We start from the raw sequence: 12,998 nt of genomic DNA on the forward strand, positions 1-12,998 counted from the left end.
TCCTATTCCAGGCACTTCCTGCGAGTCCAGTTTGCCAACCCTGCAGTTTCATTCGAACTTCAATTCCTTGGTCAGTGTTTTTCCTAGGTTTGTGGAAGTTTTAGGTGCACATATTTTGCGGAGGGTTTGGGGTCCTCCCTGAAGAAAATGTTAAGTTTTTCAGTGAAAACAAAAAATGCAATTTCACATAATTTTGGACTATTAATTATTACCATATACATCTAAAATGTCTAAAAAAAGCTAGAGCAGATAATACATAAAAAAAACAATCAAAAAGCTTGAAGACTTGCTAAAGAAGTCCACTGGGGACCCACTACAACCATTAGATCTGATTAAAAAAATATTTTGTTAGTTTTGATGTTCAGATTCATTTCACATTCATTCAACCCAAAACGGCTTGGGTGATGCACCTAAGCCTCATAATGGAAGGGAAATCCCTGTTGGTGACTGGTCATTCTCATGAATGGGTTCGAATGATATCTTATGAAAATCATATGCACAACAATTCGTATGATATCATACAAAATTACAGCGACCGCCGGTTACATAACAGTCAAGTTTAGCTGTCTTAACAGTTCAATTTAGCCAACAAAAGGATACTGACAAATCACACCATTGCAGCTACAAAATATGAACCTAGTTTGTATTTTTACTGAGAAAAAAAAAATATCTGGAATTTGGTTTCTTCCTGCTTGTTCGATCTTACCTCCATGAGCAGTACTTGGAGGATTTCTTGAATTTGAAGGCAGAGCGGGACAGGGTATTCCTCGGCAATGGCCTGGTGGGTGGGGAGTACACTGAGCCTGTTGCCATAGTGTAGCCAGGAGTTGCCGTGGAAAAGAGGGGGGTGGTGCCTGTACCTGTCTTAAAGAGGAAGTGCCTGGAGGGTGAGAGGAGAAAGAGAGAGAGAAATTAGATGTGGTACATTAGTAGCTGACATTGGCTTTCCTTCTCGATCTACAAGTGCTGCAAGGTCAAGCCTCTAAACTACACTCATTCACATTTACCAACCCTAAGCCATGTGGTCTTAAGAGATTATTATGTGTTTGTTAAATATGTGACTCAGGCAACACACTCTTTTACTTTAGTTTCCAATGTCTCCCCAACATATAGACCTTTTGTAATCACATGTTTCGTATACAGCAGTGGTGGGTACTGAACATCTTTATTTTTTACTCCCAAATTACATTTTATTATTTTACTTTTTTTATCTACATGAATGTATTAATATGATCACTTTAAAATGTCACACTTGTTAGCTGCCTAGCCTACTGCTGTTGCCTGTATCTGTTGTTATCTTGATATGGACATGTAGCCAACCAAACCACGTGCTTTGATATGAAGAGCGCTGCAGAATTGCCTTCTTCAATAGCACAGGCACTCAATAGAAAACATAATCTTTACAAGGCAAAGAATTATTGTGGCAAATGCACAGGAGCAGGCCATTGTTGAAAAAAGTAGAGTAAGCCTATATATAGTGGAAGACCTGTGCGTCATGCGTCCACGCATATTTGCTTTCCCAATATACCTTCTCAAAAATGATTGTTTCCTGAATAAATAACTGGTAGCGTATTGTGTGTGCCAAGCCAATTTCATTTTCACCGTCGCCATTCTATTTAATGAATTCACCATAGGTATGAATGGCAAATGCAGCAACGTTAAAAGTAGATTACTATCCCAAAAAAAAAAATACTTGAGTAAAAAGTAAAAGTTCAGTTTTTAAAAGGAATGTGAAAAGTTGTGTTGAGTCACCCCTGCTGGACAGCCAACACAGATGTGAAAACAAATGGTTCTACCATGGCAGTTACATGGTAGAAGCCACTATGACACACCATGACACCATGTGCATATCCAATAGTGTTTTGTCTGTTTAGACCACAATGGCTGCGACTCTCATAATCTCATACAAGTTAGTCAAAATGGGTTCTCATACTGGTGTACTGTGTGTACAGTAGAGCAACACAACTTTATCATGCTAATTAACTTAATTAACGAAGCCTGTGACATGCATTTTGTTGTTACATTCCACATGGTTTATAATCCATACTTTATCCACTATAAATTACTGTGACAAGTAAAACTACAAGGTTAACTATATTTGTCAGGAATGTCTAAAATTGTTCAGATTAGTAAAAGGGTAAAAGCTTAAAGCTATAGTGCATAGTTTCCGTCGCCCCCATGAGGAATTCTAAGTAATGACAACAAAACTGTTGAGGCCTCCACATGATACAAGCCTTCCGTGACCACGCACCACCCCCAACCCTTCTTGATGCAGTTACTAGTTGCCAAGGAGGACACGGAGGATTAAACAAACATGATGGACTCTTCAGAAGTAGTAATGATCTTCAATCTGAGTATCTGCGCGGGAAAGTCGCCGGACGCCACAATCTTCTGAACATAATCGTACTGAGAAATCCAGAGAGAGTTGTGTGGAGCTGATAGTCTTAATTAGCTTTGTAGCAACTAATTTGGCAATGTCTTGAATGTAACAGACGTTCATTAATATCAAAAAGTTGCACACTTAATCTTTAACCATATATTAGAAGGCACGTTTCTAAGAGTTGAGGAATTACTTTCTGGTTTCACCAAAAAACAAGAAATTCTCAAAACACTTCATGTGTTATCACCCCATTGGAACAAGACAACCGAGAGACAATGGACTATATACATATTACATTTACACCACTGTCCTTGAAAGCCAAACAGTTTTATTTATTTATTTTTTTCTGAAAAGGTTGTCTTTGATTGTTTTCACAGGAACATTTCCACGAGAAAACCACTGGCACATACATGTATGGCTGCAGTAATTACCAAGGTCACAATGTCTGCTTAATGACACAACCCCGGCTAATGAGCATCTGTAATTACAATCAGACTGCTCTCTAACAAGGCTGTATGATTAACACTTAGAACCTATTATAACAAGGGTCCTTCAATTAATACCTGCCTCGAAGCAAGATAGGAAGCGAGAGATAGACGAGGCGTTTACGGGAAAAAGAGTGAATAAAGAGAGACGGGTAACAGAACTGCTCAAGCTTTACAGCATTACAGGGTTCTGTATGTGAGTTCTAGCAGTCAAACATAAAACACAGGGCGAGCGGAGTTCATGTCCCGGAAACGTTAAGGGAAAAACACAAGACTTTAACCCAGGAAACAGGTGTCCCTGGAGTACTACTTTAGGGGACCGGTGTTCTAACCCAAACCACAATCCTTTTTTTCTAATCTTAACTAGTGGTTTTAGTGCCTAAACTTAATTGCAACGGCTGCTGAAACGACCGGGACCTCACGGTCCACTTTACCCTGTTAACAGTCACCTTGGGCCCTATTTTGACGATGTAAGCGCACGGCGTGAAGCGCCTGGCGCAGGTGCGTTAAGGGCGTGTACAAATCCATTTTTGCTAGTTTAACAGCGGAAAAAAGGGTCCGTGTGCCAGGCGCATGGTTCAAAAGGGTTGTACTTTGTGTCTTAATTAATCATAGGTGTGTTTTGGGTGTAAGATGCAATAAACCAATCGGAGTGTCATCTTCCATTCCCTTTAAAAGCCAGGCACGTTTGGACCTTCGCGCATTGCTATTATGATGGATTTGCTAAGCTAATATTTTTATTTTCAATCACATGCACGTTTATGTGCTGCTGTGTGTCCCTGTGTGTGTAACGAGCATAGTGTGCGCGTGCTGTGCACGAGCCTAGGTGCAAATGCGCTGTTAAAATAACAATGAAATGTTGCGTTACTGATTTTAGACCAGGTTTTTGTTGGTCAATGGCGCGATCACTTTCCGCTGCCTCAAGATAGCAATATGCCGAGAATGCACCTGAACACACCTCCCTGTAAGACCAGCACGCCCATGGCCGCAAAAATGGGCGCAGGTGCATTTTTAAACGACATGGGCACTGGCAAGAAATTGACAACTGCGTCGGGCTTTGTGCGAGATAGGGCTCCTTATGTCGACTACATTTGATTGTAAAGACACTAAACTTAACTGTAATGTGACAGGTAGTCAAATGACCGGCAGGCGCTTACGCTCGCCGTCATTTCGTATTGTTGTGCATCCATTTTCGTACGATGTCATATGGACCCGTTCATGAAAACGCATTGAACATCACACATAAGTGCAAAAGATGAATTGGTACAATACTTCTAAATGTACTTTTTTGACTGTTAGGTATACTGTAGAGCACTTTGCTTTCGATAGTTAATAGAAAACCCTGGGAGATTAAAAAGTATCTACTTGATGTGATGATCACTAGTTAAAGGTCAGAGAAAACCCATTAGTGGGAGTTTTCCCTTCAAGTGGAGTGTTGTGAATGAGTAAAGTACTTCAGTCGTGCTCTTTAGGGCCCACAGCACTGCTGTTGCCTCTCTGCTAGTTAATGCCATTTAATGCCATGTCCCTGACTGGATTGTCAGAGCTAACAACTAGCAGGACTCTGGTAGTGCTTGGCCACATACGACTGGATGCAGGTTTAAATCCACCCGGGAGGTTCTATGGGTGGATTGTGTTTCAAAAAGAAAATGTAAATGAGTGTGTGTTGCCATTACCTACTGTTCATGGAGACACAAATATTGCTGCGAGGGCACAACCAGTTTACATTATCAGAAGAGCACCATAACTCACCACTACTAACTACAACACTCACTGGCCAGTTTATTAGATACACCATGTTTTTTATTAAGGTTGTAGAGGGTGGTGTTGTACTGGAGTGCATAATATTGAAAGGTGTTTTTGCACCCCCCCTCATATAGAAAGCTGGAGATGACAAACCTTTTAATAACCTTTTAGGCCAGAGCATCTGAAAACACACACACACCTTTTTATTGAGTCAGCAAGTCCTACTACAGATTCCTATTACAACAGGCTGAGCTAAAATGTGGCAATCAGCAATTGCAGTGAATCACACCTCACCTCACACGAACCGAAAGACATCCTCACATTTTTTAAGTTACATTATTAGGTTCCTTTGCATCACATTATATGTCAATTCTTCCCAGTGATTTTCATCATTATTTTTTTTCCGACATTTTATTCAGCTTGTACAGTAAGTGCACCTCATTTGACGACAACAAAGTTCACGGATTTTGTGCTTTTATTTTCCGTTTGTGCTGCCATTTTGAATGTTATCACTCCATTCAATGGCTCATCAGCCTCATAGATATGGGATAGATCATCTATTTACATGTTAGTCTCGCATTGCCAGACCTTCCTCCTCAGCGCTGCGGTGGAGGGTCTGGCTAGTCCACACAGCATTCCGGGATGGGAGCGAAACATCCTCTGGTTTATTGGCATTTCTTTAAACCAATCACAATCATCTTGGGCGGCGCTAAGTGCCGCACGGAGCCCAGTTGCCGCTGCAAAATAGCCTCGGGAAGGAACTTGTTTAGATGGAACACGTGTACGTATGTGCAGGTGTACGTTCAATTCCAACCTGCGGCCCTTTGCTGCATATCATTCCTCCTCTCTCTCCCCTTTCACATCTCCAGCTGTCCTGTGAAATAAAGGCTTAAAATGCCCCCAAAAAAGAATCAATGTTGGCACAACCATCCACCAACCCAAGCTTCCTCCTTACGCAGCGTTTCTCTGAGCATCTAATGTTAACGTGTATAGGGGATTCAGCTTACCAATCAATAACGGCTGATAACGTTCCAGGCGAGTGGTTTGTAAGAAATAACAAAATGTTGTTGAAATGAAAACCTACTGAGCTACTGATAAATACTTGTTGCACTGAAGGGGAGGTATATTTGTTTGTGCTTGGATGTGTGCTGTCTTCTGTGTGTGTGTGTGTGTGTGTGTGTGTGTGTGTGTGTGTGTGTCTGTGTGTGTGTGTGTGTGTGTGCGCGTGCATGCATGGATACATTTTTATGACTGCCACTTCATTATTTATCATCATATTAAAGTGCCTCATCCCTCTGTGGAAGTGTGAATGAAAAGTCACATTTTATTATGCTTTCATTTAGAGTAAGAAAGGACGAGACACAGAGGCCAGGCGTGGCCACTAGATTACACACACGCACACACACACACACACACAAACACGCACACACACACACACACACGCACGCACGCACACACAGGAAGAGACATGTCAGATGGTGATGGGCATTTAATGACTATTTAGAAATGTAAAGCTTTGTATTTTTAGCAAGTTCATACATAAAAAAGAAAACTGAGAAAACTCAATTTTACAAAAACTCCAAAAGCTTGTTGTGTCAGAAAAAGCTGTCACTGATATCAACCAAATTTCTCTCTGGAGAAACTAAAATGATTTTATTCTTGCTTTGATTTCTGATTTTCTATTTATGCTGCTACCACTTCCTGCCTTTTATCACCAACATCACTTTGACAGCAATTCATTATGAAGTTGTAATTATTGTGGGTTGTGAGGCTAAAACCTTGAAAAAGCCCATGGAAAATAATGGTACCAATAAACTAGATATTAGAAAATACAGCTGCAAATGTAATTCAAACCAACCACAGAAAATGAGCCAAAACAGAAGGGGTTATGGGTAGACGGACATTATGTTGACATCTGATAGTCTGCAGTTTGTCATGGTTGGAAAGCTGAGCATGATGGAATTCATTATGGATTGATGGTCATATTCAGCAGTTCCTTCTTGTGTTCTTTACTACAGCAGAAACACAGGCACATTCATATTGCTTAGCTAAAGCTACAGGGACAGGATTGTTTTTTTACAGAAGAGCATTAGCGCCACATATGAATAAATTATTGAGTTCTGAGTTTAAAGTCATAATTCTGAAAATGAAGTCAGAATTCTAAGAAAAAAAATCTGAATTCTGAGAATCAAGTCAGAACGACTTTAATTCTGACTTTAATGTCAGAATCCAGACTATTCATAGATTTTTTTTTTTACTTAAAAAAACAGGTCCAAATTCTGAGATTGGTCATACATTTAATCTCAGAATTCTTAAAATAAAGTTAGGATTCTGACTTTTTTTTTTTTTAAGTTAAAAAAAAAATGTTTAGACTTTAACAAAAAGAGTCAGAATTCTAAGAATAAAGTCAGAATTCTGACTTCAATCTGAATTCAATCAAAATTCTGACATTTTTTTAAACTCAGAACTCATATCCATTGTTTCACATGTGGCCCTAATCCTCTTCCGTAGTTCTTTACTAAATCTGTCACTAAGAAGAATTACAGTTTGCTAATACTTGAATACTTGTGTACTTGAATATAGAATTTGCACTGGCAATGTACTTGCACTGACACTCTCTTGCACTATGATACCATTGCACCTTTCTGCATTTTTTCCACACCGCTCCTTTAAACATGCTACAATCTAACTTTACTGTAAGGGCACACTATTGATATCTTCCTTTGTATTTTTGTAGTATGTACGTATGTGTGCATGTCTGTGTGCCTATGTGTATCTATGATAGCTTATACACAGTATAAGCTATCGAACACCTTTATTTCCTTCTGGATATTTCTATCTCTATCTATCTATTTACTCTCATATCATTTCATAATGCTGCTGCACTGGGACACATACAGTACCAGGACTGGGACAGACAGTGAGGATAATCAAGTGTAAAATGACTGTAACCACAGTTTGCTTAGTTGACAGTAGCAAGTTGTCAACCATAACTAATCTGGTAGTCCGCTAATAATAGCAGCCCCTGCAATGCACTATTCTACAACATGCATTTACATTACATTAACGCTATTTACACTGGGGCTTTTAGGTATCTTTGACAATAGGAGCAACACAAGGCTGAGGTTGGGTGTGTGTGTTTCAGTGTGACATAATGTAACAAAAGTGAGAACACAGCCAGGTTACGGCTCCTCGGAAAGAAAATGACTGTAACTAATGTGTGGATACTAAATTATCCCGCATGTATAACAATGTGACAAAAGCCATTGAACAGCAGCTTTCTCCATACATTCCCCCGCACACACAACCACTGCCTACAGTGTGTGGGATAAAAGGATCATTTCATTTACACTTCACCATTTAATTGCTCTTTCTCCCCATGCCTAAAATCATGTAAACACCCACCCATACCAATACAAATGGGTGCCTCTGATTTGTCTCTAGTAAATGGCCATTGTACATTATGTACTGTCGAGAGAACAGAAGGTTACAGAGTACCATACCATTTATTATTAAAATGTTAATCACTAGACTTTATTTTATTTGTTTATTCATATTTCTTTTTTGCATTATTGTTGTCTAGTAATGCATGAGGGGATAGTATTTAATGCATTCTGAGGTATTGTTGGGACTCGTTTTTATTTGTATGTATTACAGGTTAAAAGCTTACGCTGCTAGTATATGCCCCTACTCCCCAAATTTAATTGAATTCTCATAGAGACTGGGACTCCATGATATTCCGAGAGAATAAGAAGCCTGCCCACAGTGCTACCAATCTCCTGTTTTTGTCCTTTAGATTTCCTTAAATTGTAATTTTTTTAGTGTCTTAAAGGTGTTGGCGGGAACATCTCCAACAGAATCCTAAAAGGTAAGTGAGCGGTTCCCAAAGTCCAGCAGGAATGAGGAAAAAGTTTGTAATGTTACTCCTCATTACTAACTGTTATTGGGGGCTAAGCAGCAAAGCTGCAAGGCACCATTAGTGATTCTACCTTTTCTTATTATTACACATCTTTCCTCTGCCATGGGAGTCTATGGCAGCCCATAGAACCGTACAGTAAAAAGTTGTGAAATTTGGCACATTGATTAGTGACAGTCCCATAATTCATTTCACCAAGTTTTAGGTCTGCACCACAGGCAGTCTAGCGCTACCAATAAGTCAAAGTTGGCGTTGCATCCATTGCGACTTTTGAACCGTATGCCCAATTTTGAACATCAAGATATAGTTGGAATCCTTGGATGACTCCTTACTCAATGCACCCCATGATGTCAATATCTGCCTTGTTGGATCTTCCACCATATTGGATTTGATCAAAAACACTAAAAGGTTTTCACAGGTCACAAAATTGGTCCGATTTTCACGAAACTTGGCACAGATGATCGTCAGACCATGCCTCACAAAAGTTATTCCATTGCTATTGATATTCGAAAGTGTTTGACCGTCACAGCCAATCGAAATCGACGGCGAAGACGCCAAACAGGAAGTGAACTCATATCTCGGCAAGTCTTTCACGTATATACACCAATCTTAGTACATAGGTACAGGGCCCAATTAGGAAGAGGCTAAATAAATTTGGTGACCTTATACCTATAGGGGGCGCTGTAATTAGCAAAATTATGTTTTGGCCTATAACGTTTGATGTGTTTGGAAATAAAACCTACTAGTGGTAGGATATAGACTAGTCTCTGAGCTAGAGTTCATATATTTTGCATTCACCGCTTCTTTTGTTTGAGCCTTGTTGTATGATGTTTTTATAGCCAAAGCTTCTGATGAATGGCACAGCAGCTGCCGGTGTGGTCAACATGTTTGTTGTCCTCTCCCACGCGTGGCCTCCCTATGTAATACTTTACGTATTACGTAGGGAGGTTAGAGGTTGCGATGGGAGGGAAGTTACATTCATGATACGTTTCCTAAAAATGAAGATTGTTCATGAGTCCCTCATCTCGAGTCTAAAGTCTTTTGAGGATGAGTCCCAAGTCAAGTCTGAAGTCACTGTATGTGTGACTTAAGTGTGACTCTGTCTGAAGCTAACAATGTAGTGGCAAGAAATAACAGGCCAAAAATAAATGAATGAAATATATTCATTAAGAAATCATCCCTTTAGTGGTGACAAGATGCTATTGAAGATACATTAAGGTATATTTTGATGCAAAGGACATTTGTGCAGCAGAAACATAAAAGAACACTAAGGACATGAGTTTAGTTAAATGTATGCTTCCTACATTTGTAGAATACACTTTTAGCTAAAGAAAATATTTCTTTATGATTTCTGAAAAAAATATAGACATGTTACAGCAATTAAAAATGATAAAACAATAATTAGCATTGTGCTTAGTTTTGTATTAGACATTACAGCAAAGGTCACTATTGCCATACTCTTTTCACAGTATATCTTCATTCCAGCATTTATAGGCTTTATAGGCTCATTAGGTCAGACACTTGAACCTTAAGTTTCCCTTAAGCTCCCAAATTTTCAATAAGTCAAAGTCTTTAAATGTACCAAATAACTAGTATGTCCATGTTTATGAATGACAAATGACTCTTTCTTCCAACCATGAAGAGTGTGTGTGTGTGTGTGTGTGTGTGTGTGTGTGTGTGTGTGTGTGTGTGTGTCTGTGTGAGAAAGAGAGTAAGAGAAAGATTGACGATCAACACCTGCTCAATCCAGTGACCAGTTGTGTAGGGTATCCCTTGACACAAGTGCTTGCACATGGTTCTGTGTGTGTGTGTGTGTGTGTGTGTGTGTGTGTGTGTGTGTGTGTGTGTGTGTGTGTGTGTGTGTTTGTCAATGGATGGATTACCACCTCTAAATGAGGACATTCACACTCTCCTGTCATGTCCCACCCCCAGACTGTATAAAATAGGTCTCACCCCATTCTCTCCTGCTGTCATCTTCTAAGTACCCAATATATGCCCGTAACACACCTCTTTAGTCTCTCTCTCTCTGTGTCTCTGTCTACAACTGTTGTATTCTCTGTCAATAAAAATATCCGTTGTAGCTACCAGAAGATCTGAAATTAAATATGTGTCAGTGCTTCACATTTCAGCCCAAAAAAAAGACATTTATTTGATATTTTGTCTTCTATCAACTTTGAAAGTATAATTTGCATTTTAAACAATCTAGGCTGTACAAGTGCTCAATCCTCTATCCCTGGGGAAAGTCTGCATAATCATTTTTCAAATCAAATTTTGAAGATATCTGTATTTTTCTCTACAGAGCATCACCCCAGATTCTTAAATACATGTAAATGAGTGTGTGGGATGTGCAGCATAGTAGTAAATATTGTATCTGTGTGATGCCAACATACTGGAAGCCAAATTGATGTCTTTCCATCACTACATAGTTGATATATGATATTCCATCAATTATCGTATTCCATATGCAGAAGATAAACTTTTTGGTATAAAAAGTCAAGTTGGACAAAAGACAGATGCAATATAGTATTACAGTTTAAATCTATAATCTTTTGTTTTATTATGGAAACATTGTGGTACATATAAAGTAAGCAACACTTTTTTTCCCCTGCCTACAGCACTTGTTCTGATCATGGTTACTCACAGCATGGCATGGGGATCTGGTTCATTACAGCCTGGGTTAAACCCAGAACTCACTCATCTTAACCCTTCCGTTGCCTTCCCGTCGACCATTAACTTATTGTCCTGTGTCTAAATTGGAAATGATTTTTATTTTGTGCTTTTTTCCAACGTTTTAGTATGCTTTTGACGCCGTTTTAAACATTTTTGTCACTTTTTTCAACGCTTTTTTTAAATTCATGGTCAACAAACGTAATTTAAATGACATTAAACCTAATTTTTGAGTTAAAAAAAGCAGAAATTATGAATTATTTTGACTAATAGTTAAAGTCATAGGATGTTGAGTGGATAATCACAGACTGGTATATGTTAAAGTTTAGTCAGGATACTGTTTTAAAACCCTTTACACATTTTTTTGAAATGCTATAAAATTGAATAAAACACCCAAAATTCAATGGAAGTAATTCTAAGTTTTAGGGACGTTGGGCTTCCATACAACGCACATATGCATCCAAGTTATGTTTGGGCAATTTGGATGAAAGAACCCCATATTTCTGATATAAAAAACTTTGAAAACGGGTCAAATTGGACCCGAGGACAACACAAGGGTTAACACTAGGTTAAGGCAGCTCTATTTGCAGTGTGACTGTCATTATAATGAAGAGGAAGGACAGATTTGGAGTGTTTTTTTCTATTTGTCCTGTTTGAGCCATGTGTGGAGTAAGGTTGCATACATTTTTGATATCACGTGTTTAAAACAATACCATTTCTGTTAATTATAATTGTATACTGACTATTATGACTTATTTTCTGGTCCAGCATTGTGTGCAGGTTATTAATTCATTCTGTGCTTAGTCATTTTTTTTCTCCCTTTTTGCCTTGATATTGAAAGAGGTATCGAGTTTTGCTTTTTTGGTATTGCATAACTTCCATTATTCTCAGGAATGAGCATGGAGAAGTGTAATCTGGTAAAAAAAACCATGGTCCTCTAGTGAAGTAACTGACAAGTAGGCTACAAATTAGCAATTTTTTGCAAAAAAAAAAAGAAAACAAATGTCTACTACCACAAAGAGGTTTCAGATTAAGTGATAACATGGAGCCATTTCTCACTCAACATCACATATGCAAAGGAGCTGGCATGAGGTACAACTTCACCTCCCACAGTGCAAGCATTAAACGTGCAATCACTCCACACACATAAGCAGAATAGCAATTTAACATGAACAAATTAGAGAGGAAACAGAGGAGAGAATGGGGCAGAGGATAGTAGAAGTAGGATATAAGAGAGAAGACGTAGGATAAACGGGGAAAAAAGGGGAAAAGAAGAGGAAATGGAGAGTGAAGGGAAGGGGCGTCATAAAGAGAGTCATGGGAGTTTTGTAGAAAGTGAAAGGAGAGAATGATTTCAAAGACTATCTGTGAGTCTGGCAAATGTATTTGGCATGCAATCTAGAGAAGTGTTTGTCTCCAAGTCTGTGAATGTGTAAGAAGGGTTCATTTGCAAAAACAGATATCTGTGCTTTGTTAAACTCCCTAAATCATGTTATATTTGTGCTAGCCAGGAAATATCAGTGAAACTGGTGTTGGGTTATTTTAAGAATATCTCTCTCTCTCTCTCTCTCTCTCTCTCTCTCTCTCTCTCTCTCAGTGTTTTTGTAGTGTGTACTCAAAGGAATATCAATCAAACTGGTGTTGGTTTATTCATTTTAAGAATGCCCTGTATCCTTTTTTGCAAATAAACTCTGCGTTATGTGCCTATGTTATTCTAAGCACTCCAGGGTTTAGTCTCTTGTATTTGCAAGTTCGCTCATAGTCAGAAGCACATGCTTGGAGTCTCCGTTAAAAGGGTGGGAGC

At 38.9% G+C, this 12,998-nt stretch overlaps 1 protein-coding gene across 2 annotated transcripts in view; it reads right to left on the reverse strand.

Moving 5' to 3' along the window:
- The window catches only part of tenm3 (teneurin transmembrane protein 3), a 233,324-nt gene that overhangs the window by 136,070 nt on the left and 84,256 nt on the right, over positions 1-12,998 (reverse strand). For both annotated transcript variants that reach the window (XM_078267356.1, XM_078267346.1), the window contains one exon: positions 707-880. In XM_078267356.1, the coding sequence (XP_078123482.1) occupies positions 707-813 (107 nt within the window). In that variant the 5' untranslated portion in view covers positions 814-880. The remainder of the gene's footprint in view (positions 1-706; positions 881-12,998) is intronic.

Source organism: Sander vitreus, chromosome 2 (genome assembly GCF_031162955.1).
Source record: "Sander vitreus isolate 19-12246 chromosome 2, sanVit1, whole genome shotgun sequence".
NCBI classification, from domain to species: Eukaryota; Metazoa; Chordata; class Actinopteri; order Perciformes; family Percidae; genus Sander; species Sander vitreus.